The 19,084-nt window shown below is 39.4% G+C and overlaps 1 protein-coding gene across 1 annotated transcript; it reads right to left on the bottom strand.

Annotated features, from left to right (window-relative positions):
* Window positions 1–918: 918 nt before the first annotated feature.
* slc38a11 (solute carrier family 38 member 11) lies at window positions 919–18,622 on the bottom strand. The gene is made up of 12 exons (XM_079821414.1): window positions 18,422–18,622; window positions 18,211–18,331; window positions 16,916–16,990; window positions 13,477–13,611; window positions 13,324–13,389; window positions 9,256–9,362; window positions 6,775–6,854; window positions 6,215–6,285; window positions 5,957–6,118; window positions 5,713–5,825; window positions 1,420–1,551; window positions 919–1,325 (listed from the first exon to the last, which is right to left on the bottom strand). Exons 1-12 carry the CDS (start codon window positions 18,461–18,463, stop codon window positions 1,035–1,037), a joined length of 1,395 nt encoding a protein of 464 aa, XP_079677540.1. The 5' UTR covers window positions 18,464–18,622; the 3' UTR covers window positions 919–1,034.
* Between the last annotated feature and the right edge of the window lie 462 nt (window positions 18,623–19,084).

Raw genomic sequence — 19,084 nt, 5'->3', positions numbered from 1 at the left:
AGTGAAAATACTGATATATTCTATTTACACCATGTAAAAGTAGCAGCTCTTTGCAATATGTGTAAATAGTAATTAGATGCTATTTATACTTTTTGACAGATACTTACATATTTGCACCTCAGTATTGTTTTACATAAACTGGATACAATAATAATAGAGTGTAAATTATTATATTTATTAAAATTATTAAATGGATGCCACTTGATGGGACAATAAAAACCCTCCCTACACCTACCCCTACCCAATAAATGCTTTTATTATTATTAAACATTTCGTTAGGCACTTTATTCCCATTTTTAGAACATTTTCTTAATGTTTATTGAAAGTAAATGCGTTTCCGATGTGATATGTGATGGGAAAAGAGAGAAGAGCAAGCTCTGCAAAAGTTGGATTAGAACCCGGGTCGATCACGTCAAAACCTAGATCTTTATGCCTTATGCTTTACTGACTACGCCACTGAAAACATTGTGGCATGCCTGATTTTTCTTCTTTTTTTTTCTTCTTTTTCCCAAACAGGCATTGTTATGCGGAGCTAGTGTGAATAGCACTTGCCAACAAGGCACGATTTGCACTACACTCAAAAAAAAAAAAGGTTCTATTTGGCCCCAAAAATGGTTCTTCGTCGTAATCACAGAGGAACCACTTTTGGTGCTATATAGCACCATATCTTAACATGTTCTGTATATGGTAGCGGTGCTTTTCCAAGTTTTTTAAATGTAATTTTTTTTATTTTTATGAAACAGATTGATTTAGCCAGTGTAGGCCTTAATTTATTTCTCCATTGTGGAAATTCAAACTGGCACATCACTCAGCTAAAGTCCAAAGAGGGAAAGACCAACAACTTAAATGTGAGCCTGTTCCTTATAATATGGGTTCAAAAGACTTAGAAGATAGTGCATAGATCAAAATAGATCTTTTGTAGGCTTGTTTTTATTAAATATATTTAATACAACAATTGCACCAACAATTTATCACTAGAAAACAGCATATAAAAAGATTCCAGTGAACATAATTCCAGTAAAAATGAATTTAATTCAGAAAATGCTGGCATTCTGTGTGGCGTTACTAAACTGTAGCACACCGCTGGGTGAAGTGGTGCTGGGAACTGAGGTGTTGGAGACGGTGCAGTAGAACATCTCTGCTCCGTGCGAACAGTCCTGAGGGAAGAGCACCATCATGATTAAGCCGATTATCATAACACAAACACCCGCTGCCAGGATAATGCTGGGAATGAGGTTTTCCCCACGAAACCAGCGGCCATCCGAGAGCTTCAGAAAGCAGGCGGCGGGGAAGATGAACATGAGGGGTATAGCACTCAGAACACCCTGAAGGAGATGGAAAAACATAAACACAACTTTTACAGACACCTCTGAATGTGAACACATATTCTGTTGTTAAGGAATTAACAGGAAATCTCACATTCAGTTCAAGTACAATCCCCAGACAGTCATAAAAGAGGGATATGGCAGTCGTTGCTGATATGATCACCAAGGTAATGATGACATGGGCGGTGGTACTGAGTTCTCCTTTAAAAAAGACATTGGAGATCACCTGGACACCATCAAGAAAGAACAAGCAAGTTAAACAAATACTAAAACAATCATCTTAAGTAGCCGATGTCACACTTTACAATGAATTCAAACATTGCATGTGGTCAATAATGAGTGTAATGTCATACAGAAAGCTCTGGAAAGGTCTAAAGACTTTGACAATGGGTCACAAACGAATGATTTTAATTTTTTTTAATAAACTATAAAATGTGTTAAAATCTGAATCCTACTTTACATTTTTTGCTATGTTATTTTAATATAATTGAGATACTAAATGAAAATGAGAAATGTAACTGAAATAAAATATTTGTATATATATATATATATATATATATATATATATATATATATATATATATATATATATATATATATATATATATATATATATATATATATATATATATATATATATATATAAATACACTGTATCTATTTTTTATTATTTTTTTAATTACAAAAAAGTTAAATGAAATAAAATTATTTTATTTATTTCACTTCATTTTTATTTTATTTCAAGTAAAACATGTTTTATTGAAAAAAAGATAATTGAAATTAAAGCTGCAAGCAGCATTTAGCGGGGTTCAAGCCTTTAAGGCCTTTAAGCACACAAGCATCAAAATACATTAAGTTTTATTTAACAAGATTTTAAACACTGAAATAATAGATGGAAAAGTCAATTTACAGGCAATATAGGCAATTTACCAGAGGAAACATATGGTTTCAAAAGCTTTTTAACAGTTATAGTGCCAACTATGGTCCGATCTCCATAAAACTTTGCATGCTTCTTCAGCATGTTATGTCACATAGGCCCACCAATTTTCGTGAAGTTTTGAGTTTTCCTTTAGGATTTATAGGCTTTTGTGTGTATTTTGCTACGCCCCTTTTCTAAATGACACTGTTATAGCCATCCAAATGCAAAAGTTCAACTTTTTTTTGATAATTATGGATCGAGAGAGTCCAGAGAATTGTCCTAGACTGGTTCGGTTCCGGTTGTCCCCAAACTGAGGCCTACCATCTGGCCAGGTTTCATGTCTCTAGGCCTTACGGTTTGGCCTGCACGATGCGTTTTACGAATCCTTACAATTACAATAGGGTTTCAGCATTTCATGCTTTGATAATTATGGATCGAGAGAGTCCAGAGAATTGTCCTAGACTGGTTCGGTTCCGGTTGTCCCCAAACTGAGGCCTACCATCTGGCCAGGTTTCATGTCTCTAGGCCTTACGGTTTGGCCTGCACGATGCGTTTTACGAATCCTTACAATTACAATAGGGTTTCAGCATTTCATGCTTGAACCCCTAATAAGAATGAAGGCTTTTTGCCAGTTATAGCGCCACCTATGGTCCGATCTCCATGAAACTCTGCATGCTTCCTCACCATGTTCTGACACATATGCTCATCAATTTTGGTGAAGTTCTGAGTTTTCATTTGGGATGTATAGGCTTTTTAGTGTATTTTGCCACGCCCCTTTTCTAAATGACCCTGTTACAGCCACCCAAATGCCAAAGTTCAACTTTTTTTTTGATAATTATGGATCGAGAGAGTCCAGAGAATTGTCCTAGACTGGTTCGGTTCCGATCGGGCGAAAAACCAGGGACTAGTTTGCAAAAGTAGGTTTTGGACAAAATTCGACATAGCAGAAAATTTTCCCTGCCTACATCCAAATCGGAGATAGCCATTTTGTCTGCCTTGAGCCAAGGATCCCAACGATATAAGACACTTGATCCTGGGACAAACAGTCTAAGAGTTATGAGCAATTTTGAACTTTTGGTTGCTGTAGCGCCACCTATGGGCCATTCGGGGTCATACTCTGATAGGTTGTCCCCAAACTGAGGCCTACCATCTGGCCAGGTTTCATGTCTTTAGGCCTTACGGTTTGGCCTGCACGATGCGTTTTACGAATCCTTACAATTACAATAGGGTTTCAGCATTTCATGCTTGAACCCCTAATAAGAATGAAGGCTTTTTGCCAGTTATAGCGCCACCTATGGTCCGATCTCCATGAAACTCTGCATGCTTCCTCACCATGTTCTGACACATATGCTCATCAATTTTGGTGAAGTTCTGAGTTTTCATTTGGGATGTATAGGCTTTTTAGTGTATTTTGCCACGCCCCTTTTCTAAATGACCCTGTTTCAGCCACCCAAATGCCAAAGTTCAACTTTTTTTTATAATTATGGATCGAGAGAGTCCAGAGAATTGTCCTAGACTGGTTCGGTTCCGATCGGGCAAAAAAACAGGGACTAGTTTGCAAAAGTAGGTTTTGGACAAAATTCGACATAGCAGAAAATTTTCCCTGCCTACATCAAAATCGGAGATAGCCATTTTGTCTGCCTTGAGCCAAGGATCCCAACGATATAAGACACTTGATCCTGGGACAAACAGTCTAAGAGTTATGAGCAATTTTGAACTTTTGGTTGCTGTAGCGCCACCTATGGGCCATTCGGGGTCATACTCTGATAGGTTGTCCCCAAACTGAGGCCTACCATCTGGCCAGGTTTCATGTCTCTAGGCCTTACGGTTTGGCCTGCACGATGCGTTTTACGAATCCTTACAATTACAATAGGGTTTCAGCATTTCATGCTTGAACCCCTAAAAAAATTTGTCCAGCAATTTTTTAGATAGGTAATAACACTAAACATGATAATGCATCATCCAGAGGAGCCCAACTGACCCTTGTGGAATCAGAGTGAAGAGTTTTGTAGATCTCTCTCAAACACTGGTAAAACGGCTAATTTCAAGCATGGGTAGGTTGGTACACTTTCCATGTCAGGTGGTACAACTACAGTATATACATACAACTATTTGGTTGAACCGTCTGACATAAAAAGAGTCAAAAAATTTATTTAAACACGTTTAAATGTTATTTAACAACTGAAACTTGGACAACCTTCCAAATAATTGATTTCAGGTGTTCCAATCACTTCCATGGCCACAGGTGAATAAAAACCCATCATGTGGTACCGTAATAGGTTGCCACCTGTGCAATAAGTCCATTCGTGAAATTTCCACAGTCAACTGTTAGTGGTATTATAACAAAGTGGAAGCAATTGGGAACAACAGCAACTCAGCTATGAAGTGGTAGGCCACATAAAATCACAGAGCGGGGTCAGCGCATGCTGAGGCGCACAGTGCGCAGAAGTCGCCAACTTTCTGCAGAGTCAATAGCTACAGACCTCCAAACTTCATGTGGCCTTCAGATTAGCTCAAGAACAGTGTGTAGAGAGCTTCATGGAATGGGTTTCAAAGGCTGAGCAGCTCCTCCAAGCCTTACATCACCAAGTGCAATGCAAAGCGTGGTATGCAGTGGGGTAAAGCACGCCGCGACTGGACTCTAGAGCAGTGGAGACGTGTTCTCTGGAATGACCAATCACGCTTCTCTGTCTGGCAATCCAATGGACGAGTCTGGGTTTGGCGGTTGCCAGGAGAACGGTACTTGCCTGACTGCATTGTGCCAAGGGTAAAGTTTGGTGGAGGGGGGATTATGGTATGGGGTTGTTTTTAAGCGGTTGGGCTTGGCCCCTTAGTTCCAGTGAAAGGAACTCTTAATGCTTCAGCATACCAAGACATTTGGGGCAATTTCATGCTTCCGACTTTGTGGGAACAGTTTGGGGACGGCCCCTTCCTGTACCAACATGACTGCGCACCAGTGCACAAAGCGTCGGTCCATAAAGACACGGATGAGCGAGTTTGGTGTGGAGGAACTTGACTGGCCTGCACAGAGTCCTGACCTCAATCCGATAGAACACCTTTGGGATGAATTAGAGCGGAGACTGAGAGCCAGGCCTTCTCGTCCAACATCAGTGCCTGACCTTCTAGAATAATGGTGAAAAAAACTCCCATAAACACACTCCTAAACTTTGTGGAACGCCTTCCCAGAAGAGTTGAAGCTGTTAGAGCTGCAAAGGATGGACCAACTCAATATTAAACATATTAAGAATGCAATGTCATTTAAGTTCATGTGCATGTAAAGGCAGGTGTCCCAAAACTTTTGGCAATAGTGTTGGCTATGATGGAAAATCAACTTGATCAAGGCCATGATCAGATTGTCATTTTAGGACGTGATAACAGAAAACTGGGAATTTTTGTTTTTCAAGATTTCAAGTAGTCAAAAGTGTCCCTAGTGGAATCACCCATATATAAAGGCTTAAATTATCTTACCTCACGGGTTACAAAGCACTCCAGAGGGAACGTGGTGATTATACTGACACCGTAGCAGAATCGACCGAATGTAGCCAAGTTATCATTCCTGCAGTAGTTCTCAAATATATCACCTTGGACAAGAAACACAACAGGAAAACATGTCATCGTGTTCAGCTTCTTCCAGGGCATTGAGTACCATATGTCACAGATTTATCAAAGTAATAGGTGCAGATATTGTGACCCAGGATATACAGAGGTTTACCTTGTGTATAACCAGTAAAAGTTGCATAACCTGCAGCTGCAAAGACAGCACTGACCAGTACAGCTGAGCCCACAGATACATGCGTGACAAGAGACCAGCTGCTCAACGTGGGCTCCTGCAGCGACCCGTAGATCATAAAGCTGTTATGGTGGCAGATAAAAGCTGAAAAATACATCAGTTTCAATTGAAAAAGTGAGAATGCTCATCTCTGACCACACTGATGTAGAAAGGTGTATATCACTGAAAGTAAAACCTCACCAAAAGACATGACGGCAACTGCTTGAATTGCATTCCACCGTGCAAACACCCATGCATCATCTGACGCGGGTCTGTGGACAAATGAATGCAAGTAAACACACAAAGTTAGGTATTAATTGTATAAATAATTTGTATATTTGTGCATACCCATGCAAAAGTCACTGACATGATGCTGTGATATTGCTAGGGTGGTTTGGATGGTTATTTTTTAGCATGTTAAAAAGAGTCAAGAGAGTCACATTCCCAAGTCTCTATGATAATACTAGAGAACAGTATTATAGCCATTCTTTTGCCTGTTTAATTATCTGCTAGGTGAAAATCACATATTTGATCTGAGTTCACACGGGTTATCCTTATGAAGCACTCACTGCAGCGTGTCACTAAACGTCTTGGTAAAGGCTAAAAATATGATGGAAAATCAAATCAAAAATGAAATAAACCCAATGAAGGGAGCGCAGTGAGATCAGGGTAAATCATTATCCTGAGCTGCGGTCAGCAAACATGAGCATATGGTGGACGGTGTGAATGAATGCACACAGACAGGAAGATAGATTTTATACATCTGTGGTCCTAGTGTCGCTGCTCTCACGACCACTGTGATGAGGATGGCAAAAGTCAAGAGCATGGACAATAAAGATACCTGGAACAGAGGAGGGAGAGAGAGCTCATTATTGCCAATTTAAAGGGATAGTTCACCCAAAAAATGAAAATGCCGTCATCAATTTCTCACCCTCATTTCGTCCCAAACACCGTAAAAGACTTTTATTCATCTTCAGAACACAAATGAAGATCTTTTTCATGAAATCTGAGAGCTTCCTGTACCTCCATTGACAGACTACACAACTACCACTTTCAAGCCCCAGAAGGTAATAAAGACATCATTAAAGCTGCACTATGTAACTTTTCCGTCCGCTTGAGGTCACCTATTCAAAACAAAGGCGTAGTTTGATGACGCCACGTTTGAGCGCAGAATCTTGGGACATGTTGTCTTCACCTCACAGCCGGTGGGAAAGAATCGGGATAGGACTCGGGCAGAAATCATGTTCATGGATGCGATTATTAACGTGACTGTAGTCTGAAGCAGAAGCAGGACTGAGTGTTAATAAGAAGAGCGCAACACAAGCCTCGCGAGCAGCGGGACCTTTATTATGGCATAGTCGCCGGCGGGACTTTTATTATGCCACAGTCCCCAGCGCCATTTCCGTTTTTCCGGCCATGAGTCTGAGGTAACGCAGCTCTGTTCATCATATTAGACACATCTGAGTGTGTTAATGAAGTTATGACGTTACTCTGTGCGTTCTCTCGGCGGCTGCTATGACACTTGTTCACACTGCAGTGAGAGTAAAGCGTTTCTGCAAAATAAAACCGGAAACCAAGGGTAACGCCAATATGACACAATTGACAGGCGACTCCCTCACACGTCCCGGTTCCTTGGTTAAAATAGCAATTTCTCACGATTCACAAATAGTTGGGAACATTTGGGATATAGAAGTACTCAGCTGAATAAAATATATAACACTGGCCTTGTGGTTTTTAGATATTTTACTGAAAAAATTTTACATAGTGCAGCTTTAACGGTTCATCATAATCCATGTGACTCCAGTGGTTTAACCTCAATTGACCTATCGGTAAGCCCCGCCCCCCTTAGTTACTGTTGCTAACTCGGACAAACAGACGGAGTTGCTATATCTTACAATGACAGCTGTCAGTGTGAAAACCTTATCCCAAGATGTTTTTGGACACAGAATGTAGCGTATCCCCTGTCCGAATGACGGCCAAACTTCACTGATGGTTTATCAAGTTTATTATGTCCTTTTTCACTCCAAAAAAAATCATCGTAAGAGCTGAACAAACAAAGCATTAGAAGTGCGCATTCACGTCTCATTCACAAACTCTCTCTCTCCATTGCATTGCCATTAACATACACAGTAAATTACACAAAAACACTCAAACAGCTAACAGTAAACAAACCTATACACAGACCGTATGCCTTTTCGAGGGTGCAGTTAATAACTGGTAAACTTTGTATCTGCAAAACAACTCTGATAAACTGTGTGCGAGCTCTTCCTTTTGTTACCCGGAGACTATAATACCCATCAAAATAGGAGTCCTCCTTAGTAGGACAGATAATGTAGACCTTAAACATATCTAAAATTTAATTAATTTACATATAACCAGTTTAATATGGAGAGGCACTGAAATGTAGACCTTCGTGTTTTTGACCTACAGTGTTACATGACGTTAGTTATTTCGGTTTGTATGTTAGCAGGGACTTTAATCGTAACTTAACGAGAGTATGACAAACAGAAAATCCTCTCAGGATCCCTGGACTCAGAGTTACAGTACCTCAGGCACGGCATTTTAGCATTTTTGTAGCATAAACACCATCAAACCGATGAGAGCTTCGGATTTTCCAATGTTTCTCTCTTCCAATGAATCTCAAACGCATGTTCATGAGAGCACCACTATGGATGAGTGTTGTGTTGATGCGAGAGCGGACGATGTTGTGTGAACATGCTTAATATTTTGTAAAGTGGTAAATTATGTTTTTTTACAAGTGGTAGTTGCGTAGTCTGTCAATGGAGGAACAAAAAGCTCTCCGATTTCATTAAAAAGATCTTCATTTGTGAACAAAAAGATTAACAAAAGACTTACGGGTTTGTAACAACATGAGGGTGAGTAATTAATGACAAGATTTATATTTTTGATTTTTTTTTTTTTTCAAAAATAAAAATATTCCTGTTATCCAAACCCATATGATGTAATTTTTCTGTGGAGCACAACAATGCCCTGGCTTCAATACCTTTAAATCTAACACACAGGTCATATGGACTGTTCTTATAAAATGAAATATTATGCTTTCTTGTCCATTTTAGAGCTTGGCGTGGGTAATCAGACATGGTCACTATGAAATGCTGTGTTCCACAGAAATACAACAAGATACAGATATGAAAAGACATGAGAGTGAGTAAATAATAGGTGAATTAAAGATTTTGGGGTGAAATATTGCTTTAAAGCAGTGATTATATTGAATACTCAACCTTTCCCAGCTTTCCTATATCTCTATAGAGAGACAGGGGCAGTGTGAATAGAAGAGTGGACATCAGAATTACAAAATGTCTCTCTGTAAGAATGTTTCCGGGACCAACTGGAAAAAACAAAGAGCATGATTGTCAAGTTCCTGCTTTTATCAATGCATTCACAGAGAGTAAAACAGACTATTTTTGGAGGGGGCGTCCTTTCAAAACACAGGCACAAGACATTTAGACCCAAGATCAATTTATCATGTGTTTATTATAGCTACTATGAAGTCTTACTGTAACTTTCAGAACTCAAAACTTTCTAGAGTCAAAAAAGAGAAATATTAAAGGTCCCATGGCATGAAATTTTCATTTTATGAGGTTTTTCAACATTAATATGAGTTCCCCTAGCCTGAATATTGTCCCCAAGTGGATAGAAATGTTGATCGGTGTAAACCCGAGTTCTGGCTGTCTTTCTCTGCCTTTGAGAAAATGACAGCCCAGATGAGCCAATCCTGAAGTCTCCTGGTTTGACGTCCAAGCAGGAACGGTTTCCTCCCTTTCCTCCACCCAGAGAATCTGGCACGCCCATGCAAACGCTCGAGAGATCATTCCTTGTGAACGAGTGAATGCTGGCAGTTTCTCAGTGTTTGGATGTACAAATGAAAACAGAAGTCTTTTTTCAGTTCCTTCTGATCTGTGATCAGTGATTTCTGATGTGTAGCTAATTATTTATTATTCGTGCACACAATGCGGCTTCTCTCTCTCCTGACAGAACGGTGTTTTCTATCTTGTGAGTCAGTGTTTTTGTACGTCCTCGTCGCGTCTATCGGTTCTAAAATGTGCATACAGTCATGAGTTTCTGCTCAACATGGCAGAGTCAGATCTTTAGAGATAAACCTCACACACGCCGAAGCTCGGGCTGCACTGGCCGGTCGGCCTTCAACATCCCCGACCCCCAGTACTGCATCTGGCCCACAGCGGAGGCACCAAACGCGGCGCGAGATTAAGCAGAAGGGGGGTAAGCGTGAGCATATCCGGGCTAGCCAGCCTAGCCCCACAATAAACTGGATTACATTCGATTACTGCTGTTGTGTCTTTGTTTGCGCTGTGTACTCAACGCGCGTCACTGACGCTTTTATTTTATTTTAAAAATAATGCTATTATCAACACTTACTTTTAACTCGTTCATCTCGACAGCTGTAATGGTACTTTGCATGTGTTACAAAGTTGGTAATAATGATGAAGACGGACTCGGTGTGACTGGGACTCGTGTTTATTCAGAACTCTCAGATACAAACACAATAAACTCGCGCTGACTGACAGCGCTCTCATAACACAGTAGTTACTATAAATAATTTTGTTAGCAATCGCTCAGTCTCTGGTACATTAGTGATGTCCGGTTCGCGAACGATCTTTCTTTTGAACCAGTTCTTTTTAGTGAACCGAATCAGTTCACCAAATCGGACTGAATCGTTCTAAACGGTTCGGGTCTCCAGTCAGCGCTGATCCATAATTTACTAAAGTTACTAACTTTCTGACATGAGTGACAGTCCCTCCGACTAGAAATAGACTAATAACCTGAAGTATATGCTGTAACTACAACAGTTCAGACATGCTGAGAACTGATGTGAAGTGAACTCAGGTCCATCCGTCTCTCTGGCAGCAGCTCGTGCCTGCTCCTGCCTCGTAGACCTCGTTAAACCACGCCCCCTCCGCTCATTTAAAATGCAAAGATGTCAGCCAATCACAACAGTGGGCGTTTTTACTGAAGTCTCACAGCAGACACGCCTCTTGAAGCAGGGCATTCAGCCACAGGGCAAACAGCAGTATATAAAAAATGCCTTTTATTTCTAAATTATGACATTTTATGATGTAAAAGTCATACTAACAATATAAGTACACCTCAGGAAACATTATAAAATAATAGAAAAATGCCATGCCATGGGACCTTTAACACAAAATAATTCACATTTGCATGTTACAGTGCATCAGGAAAGTATTTACAGCGCTTTCCACATTTTATGTTACTGCCTTATTCCAAAATGGATTAAATTCATTATATTTTTATTAAATATAATTAATTTAATCAATTCTACAAACAATACCCCATAATGACAACGTGAAATAAGTTTCTTTGAAATCTTTGCAAATGTATTAAAAATAAAAAATGTATTATTCTGGTGGGGGTGTAGACTTGTAGGAGCGAGTCAAAGTATGCAGGAGCAGAGCTCGTGGTGAAACTGTAAGCGAGCATAAGCGCATTGAACTTGATGCGAGCAGTAGCCAGTGCAGAGAGATGAAGAGTGGTGTGACGTGGGCCCTTTTGGGTTCGTTGAAGACAAGACGTGCTGCTGCATTCTGGATCATTTGGAGCATTTTGATCGCACATGATGGAAGTCCAGCCAGAAGTGTATTGCAGTAGTCAAGCCTGGAAATGACCAGGGCCTGGACGAGAAGTTGTGTTGCATGCTCTGTTAGAAAAGGTCTGATCTTCCTGATGTTGTGGAGCGCAAACCTGCATGAGCGAGCTGTCTTTGAAATGTGGTCTTTGAAGGACAGCTGGTCGTCAAAGATTACGCCAAGGTTTCTGACCGACCCTGAAGGGGTGATCCGAGATGAACCTAGCTGGATGGTGAAGTCATGTTGTATTGTCGGATTGGCCGGGAAGACGAGCAGTTCAGTCTTTGCCAGGTTGAGCTGCAGGTGATGTTTTTTCATCCATGCCAAGATGTCCGCCAGACAGCTGGAGATTCGTACAGCTACTGTGGGCTCGTCTGGTAGGAATGAAAGGTAGAGCTGAGTGTCATCAGCATAGCAGTGGTATGAGAAGCCATGTGCCTGTATGATGGGTCCCAATGATGTAGTGTAAATGAAGAAGAGGAGAGGTCCAAGCACTGAGCCCTGAGGAACCCCTGTAGTCAGCTGATGGGCTTTGGATACCTCCCCTCTCCAGGCAACCTTGAAAGAACTACCTGTGATATAGGACTCAAACCAAAGGAGTGGAGTCCCTGTGATGTCCAGTGATGAGAGGGTGGACACAAGAATCTGATGATTGACCGTGTCAAAGGCCGCAGATAGATCGAGGAGGACAAGGACTGATGATTTGGAATCAGCTTTAGCTGACAGTAATGCAGTCTCTGTGGAGTGGCCCCTTTTGAAACCTGATTGGTTGATGTCCAACTGACATTCAGGCCAAAGAGTTCAATCTTTGGTTCATCAGACCAGAGAATTTAGTTTTTTCATGGTCTGAGAGTCCTTCAGGTGCCTTTTGGTAAACTGAAGGCGGGCTGTCATGTGCCGTCTGGCCACTCTACCATACAGGCCTGATTGGTGGAGAGCTGCAGAGATTGTTGTTCTTCTGGAAGGTTCTCCTCTCTCCACAGAGAAACGCTGGAGCTCTGTCAGAGTGACCATTGGGTTCTTGGTCAGCTTCCTGACTAAGGACCTTCTCCCCCAATTGCTCAGCTCTAGGAAGAGTCCTGGTGGTTCCAAACTTCTTCCATTTACCGATGATGGAGGCCACTGTGCTCATTGGGAACTTTCAATGCTGCAGAAATGTTTATGAACCCTTCCCCATATCTGTGTCTCTATAGGTCTATACACAATTCCTTGGACTTCATTGCTTGGTTTGTGCTCTGACATGCCCTGTTAACTGTGGGACCTTATATAGACAGGCGTGTGCCTTTCCAAATCATGTGCAATCAACTAAATTTACCACAGGTGGACTCCAATCAAGTTGTAGAAATGTGGAAAAAGTGAAGCGCTGTGAATACTTTCCGGATGCACTGTAATAATGCCTATTCATGCCTATAAGGCAAATGCAGATGCTATTATTCCATTAACAAAAGCAGCAACAAGCTGTGTCAATAATAGATATACCGTTTACACGAAAGTCTTAAAGGCACAGCAGCAATAGTGTTGCTACTGTGAAATAGATGAAAATGGTCATATTAAATAAATTATGACTTTCTGGCGCAAACCACTTTGCTAAGATTATAAGCAGACCCCTGGGACAAAAAAAATAACAATAAAGATGGGATATGAGTATGACACCTTTTAAAAAAGGAAATGCAATAAGCAGCTCACCTCCTTGGATTCTCATAAACACTTTGGTCAGCGTGTCACCTGTGATGATGTTGTAGCTGACCATTGCTATATGTGGGACACAATAAGGACAATTATATTCACCTCACAATATGAATACAACAAAAGGACATTTGGACAGATGTCTGTGATTACCGATGAATGGGTAAAGAAACTGCAGAGCTGACACAATCAAATATCCCATCTGGCCAAATGTGCTTTGAACCAGAGACTGATAACTGTGAGTGCCAGACAGATTCCCTCCTCTGACAAGCAGAATGATGGAGTAATCTGCACAAAGAAAAAAGAAAAGAAAAACAATATATAATATAATAACACTTTTGACAATGGCACTAAAAATTGTTTATGTTCCTTGATGTTCACATATAATTTTGATAAAGTATATATATTACAAAGCATTTATTTAATCGAGCAGCCAAATTGTGACGTCACACAGGCAAAAACATTTGCATGACTGCCTTCAGAGCAAAACATCGACTATCATCACACCATAGGCCCCGCCCACTGGCATTCAGTCGTTTAACAGCTAGTCTCGCAGAGCCAGACCTTCAGACTGACCGCAGAAGGTCTGGACTCTATCGAATCTTTCATTGGTCAAGGATGTTTGACTGACATATAACTAACTGTGACAAGCAGAGCGGCCGCTCACGGCTCTCGCCCGCCCTGCTTGTCACAGCAACCAATCACAGTTTGTTTTGTTCCGTGTCATTTATATATATATGGAATCATTTTCAACCTTCATTCTGACCCTCTGTCTGAAATGATCAGTTTTTAAGGCGCGGCTCCTTTAAGGCTTGTCAGTCAATAGGCCCTTTTCACAGACTGTGAAGACCGCTTTTTAACGGTCATCAATATCGTAAATCCTGCAAAGTTTTTTGTATTTTTTCTTTTTTAAATGTATGTACACTTATAACACAAATTTTATTACTTTTGCATCAAATTACAAAACATAAGTTACTGCTGCTGTGAGTGAGGGTGTTTCTAATACAGCTGCCGTTATCAATCTCACTCTATTTGTTCCCTCTTTTTAAAAATTGTGAAATCACTATTGTGGCATTTTTCTTTTGCTATTTGAGCAAATGGGCGCACCAAATATATATTTCAATGTATTCTCTCATTCACTATAAGACTTGGTCGGCGTTGTGTCATAGCTGGGGGCGTGACGTGGGGGAAAAAAATAAATGCATGGGGTCAACTCAGTTTAGCCTGTGTAGAATCACTTTTGCCGCTCGACAGAGCAAGATATATAGAAAAACTGAGCCATATTGGGTCAGATTGTCCGTACTGTTTTTTTAATCTTTACAATAATACCAGCATCATGTAGTGCAAATGTTTAACTGTATTGGTTAAACAGGCTTTCGGAATTGACGAACGGCTCTGTCTGTTTATTTGGCAGTATAAAACTTCAGATCAGGGTTTTTTTAACTTACTAAAGGTGCAGAACTCCACATGGCAACTTTTCGTGACTGCACCAAGCTAAAATAAATCGTAATCATTACAAAGAGTAAAGATAAAGCGTCTAACAAGGTCTACGTGCATTCATTGTAATGTTTTGTTTTCCCCCACAGCATATGGCAGATATGACGATTTGTGGCCGTTCCCATTAATGCCGACCAAGTCTATAAATGTTAACCCAACTATAACGACTTCCGCTCTGAGAAACCCGGAAATGTTAAAAGGGTCTATGGCCACTGTTGTGATTGGCCAACGTCATTGCGAACATTCTTTCACTCTTTCATTTGTTCTGTTGTCGACAGACTCGAGCGTGTGGAGTAGAGGAGAGCGGGGCACAACCTAACGCTTTTAGACTTTCTCAGTTTGTGTAAATCCACTTGGGGTTCAGAGTATTTATTTTTTCCCACATTAATTGCACACGTCTAGTACAATTATGTGGTTTTGTTTCATTAATACAGTGTACATTTTTTTCTTGATTTACCCCGAAAGAATGGAAGTGAAATGTGACAACATGCCCCATAGGTGGGGTACATTGTAACATGTGGTGGGGCACAATGTAACATGACCAAATAACAACTTAAAATGTTACCTGATATAATCAAAAAAATATTTTGTCAACAAAATACAATTATTAACTTTTTAAAATAAAATAATGGCATTTTTTTAATTAAAAATATACTGATTTTTGAGTTTGACTACAAACACATTGCTAAATACAGCTATACAGCACAGTTCAAAACAGAATAATAATGAATAATTTCTGAACATTAACTCTCAGTCATTATTCACCCTTTTCTCATGGTTTCTCAAAAGAATTCATAAAAGTATAGAATATAATGGCATATTTCTAATAGGGGCTCATTGTAACGCAGTGTTACAACATCTGCGCAACTGGGATTTAAATCGCGGCTCGTGTCTTCTGCTGGTTAGATCAGCATTAAAGAACCAGCTCAACTGTTAAATAACAGATATAAGATTACAATAATATAGGATTTGTCTTATTTTAAATAAACACAAAAAACAGAGATGAAAACTAAACTTAAGTAAGAAATTTACTTTTGCTGTGGTTAAATGCATGTTCAGTGAAATCCTCCAGAGATTTTTTTATTTTGGCGCAATTTTTTCTCTAAATAATGTTGATATGGAACTAAATACACCAAGTTTCGTCATTTTGGCATGTGTGGAAAGGGTTAAAATATGCGTGTGACAACTAACCCCGCGTTAGGTTGTGCCCCGCGCTCCCCAATGTCACAAACTGAACACACATCTGTATACTGTATCAGTGTTGACAGCGTCACTGATTATAATGGGCTCTATTTGATGATGCGACGCTTACATCCAGTGTAGCAAATGTCAGCCGTTAAGTAGTCTCAGCCTCAGACGTCACGCCCACGGACCGTTGGCTGAGTGTCTGATGCATAGAGTAGCGACTGCATGCCAGTGGGCGGGGCCTTATAGTGCAATGATGTACAGTATAATTACTTGTCAATGTTTTGCTCTGGAGGGAGTCATATGCAAATGTTTTTGCCTGTGTGACGTCACAATTTGGCAGCTTGATTAAAAGCATGTTTTGTTTATAATGAGGAGGATGTTTTAAGCTATGAACCTTGCAGGATGTTTTAATGGTACAAAGACCTCTTAAATGTCAAAAGATCAAGGCAAATTTGATTTCTCATGTCATGACCCCTTTAAAGGAAAAAAAACAATATGCATTTAGAAACAGTAATGTGTAAAACATTTACATGCATTAATTCTAAAGCACAGCATTGCTATTTATCTTAAAGGAGTAGTCGTCATATACTCAACATCATCATTTCAAAACCATATTGTCTTTTATCATCTATGAAACACTGCTCTTTTTCCTAACAGTGAAAGTGGATGGTGATTTAAACTGTTAAGCTGCAAAAAGGAGACAAAAGCACCATAAAACTATCATAGAAGTTGTCCATATGAAATAATAATATATATATATAACTTCTATTTATATATAGGCAAACTATGCCCTCAACTTTATTCTATGCTTTCTTTATAATCAGTGCATGAAAGTACTTTAAAATGCAAATTATTGTCATCTAGATGCATAGTTAACAGGGAACGAACATTTGCCGTGCATGCATACCTGTGATGAAGGCAACCAGAAAAAGCAGCAGAAGACCCATTGGGAGTCCAGCCTGACTCAAAGAATATGGCAAACCTAGAAGAATGAAACCAAGAGATCAGAGATATGGAGGACTTGCTGAACATATTTTTAAACCTTTACATAAAAGGTGACTTAAAATAAAACCCACACATGAAAATATTCACATAAATGTGACAACTAGCCTCAGTCTCCCCTACAGGGGAGTTGAAAAGCTCAGCTGACTAACTAGTTTTGTTTTTTCCTCTCTGATCAGGCAGGCGATAGAGCACAGAAATAGCTACTGCCAAGAATATATATATATATATATATATATATATATATATATATATATATACATTCAAATGTAATGCTGACCTTTTCTAGACCCCATATCATCGGACTAGAAAAATATATTTTTTTCCTGCAGCAGAAGCATGTGAACAGACTATAGCTGTTCAGTAGTCATATGATCCTGTACCATGTGGAATCTAAGCCAGTTCTTACACAATCTGGCCTATTAAAATATGAACAAATGTGAGAAAATAATGAACATAACTGCATTCAAACAACAGCAATAGGTCATTAAGCATGCTTTTGATTTACATTTTCTATAAAGATATTGTATTGACTATATCATACCTATACTATTAGTTATATTGTTTTGATTAAAATAATCAGACAAGAAATTAAAAAAGAGAAAACATCTAAACTGTCAGCCAAGAGATTGTACAGTCATCAAAGTTATGAAAGTTTGGGAATGTAAACTATAAACAAATCAGATTTACTCTATATCTTAGATACTAAACTATTTGCTTGACATGCTCTCAACCACCTGCATGAGATGCTTTTTAAACACTTCAGGAGTTCATACACAAAGAAAAAGGGTGTCAAAATTGTACCTTTATGGGTACAACAGCTTGTCGCTGGGGCAGTATCCTTAAAATTACATCTTTGTACCTTTTTTACCTCAAAAAGGTTCATAGTAGTAGCTTAAGGTACGTATTTGGTACTAATAAATGCACCTCTTAGGAGCCTTTACAGCCCCGGCGACAAGCTGTTGTACCCCTAAAGGTAAAATTAACACCCTTTTTCTCAATATATATTTTCTCAATATATATGCTCCAACTCACTAGCTTTGTACCAACATTTAAATATGCATTTTATATGTGTCAACAAGTTATTAAGATCAAGAGGAAGATATATTTGGTTTGATGTGTCTAAACTTTTGACTGGTAGTGCCTGTATGCATTTATTGATATTATTATTTTGTCAAAGCATTAACTAAAAAATATTACCTATGACTCCGGATCCGATAATGGAATTGATGAAATTAAAGGAGGCAGAAGAAATTGAGCTAGTTCCACTTTTCCCCGTGTCCTTATGTGAGGACAACAAACAATCCCTGTCATCTTCCATCTGAAAAGACAAAAACTCAAATCAGGAGTATGTTCACTATCTCTCAGATTTATGATTATTCATAAATTAGCAAATAAACTGCAAACCCACCTGTTGAACGGTGCCACTTTTCTCTTTTTTTTGGTCTTCCATTTAAAAACAATCCTTCTGAGATGCCCTAGATGGAGTTTCTACCATGTCATGGAGTAAAAGCGCTGCACCTGATTCAGTCAGTCCGCCCACAGAATAAAAACACGCCCCTGGTTGCGTTTAAACATCAGCTACAGGCTATCGGAAAAGCTGTTTCTGCATGAATAACTTCATCTGTGTTTGACACACAAAGCCTGTTAAACCGTATTATAGCTGCTGGCCAAACATTTGCTCAACAGTCTCACTTTCTTGTGAAATAGTGGAAAGTGACTGCACTTCATACAAATGTAAGTGAAGAAAATGCGATAGATAGATAGATAGATAGATAGATAGATAGATAGATAGATAGATAGATAGATAGATAGATAGATAGATAGATAGATAGATAGATAGATAGATAGATAGATAGATAGATAGATAGATAGATAGATAGATAGATAGATAGATAGATAGATAGATAGATAACAGACAGACAGACAGACAGACAGACAGACAGACAGACAGACAGACAGACAGACAGATAGATAGATAGAATATCATGATGTTGAATATTAAAGATACTGAAACAAATATGCACACAAGCTCTAACCATATGCCACATGTGCTCTAGTTTACAGACGCACA

This window comes from Gobio gobio, assembly GCF_949357685.1.
Source record: "Gobio gobio genome assembly, chromosome: 7".
In the NCBI taxonomy this organism is placed as follows: Eukaryota; Metazoa; Chordata; class Actinopteri; order Cypriniformes; family Gobionidae; genus Gobio; species Gobio gobio.
Note: the sequence above shows the minus strand (reverse complement) of the source record. Positions and strands in the feature narration are given on the sequence as shown.

Coding starts and splice junctions, on each gene's coding strand:
- slc38a11 (XM_079821414.1), bottom strand. CDS start 18,463: ATGGAAGACCAAAAAAAAGAGAAAAGTGGCACCGTTCAACAG. Junction 16,991..18,210: donor TATCGGATCCGGAGTCATAG/GTAATATTTTTT, acceptor TCATTCTTCTAG/GTTTGCCATATTCTTTGAGT. Junction 6,119..6,214: donor AGTTGCCGTCATGTCTTTTG/GTGAGGTTTTAC, acceptor TGTATTTTTCAG/CTTTTATCTGCCACCATAAC.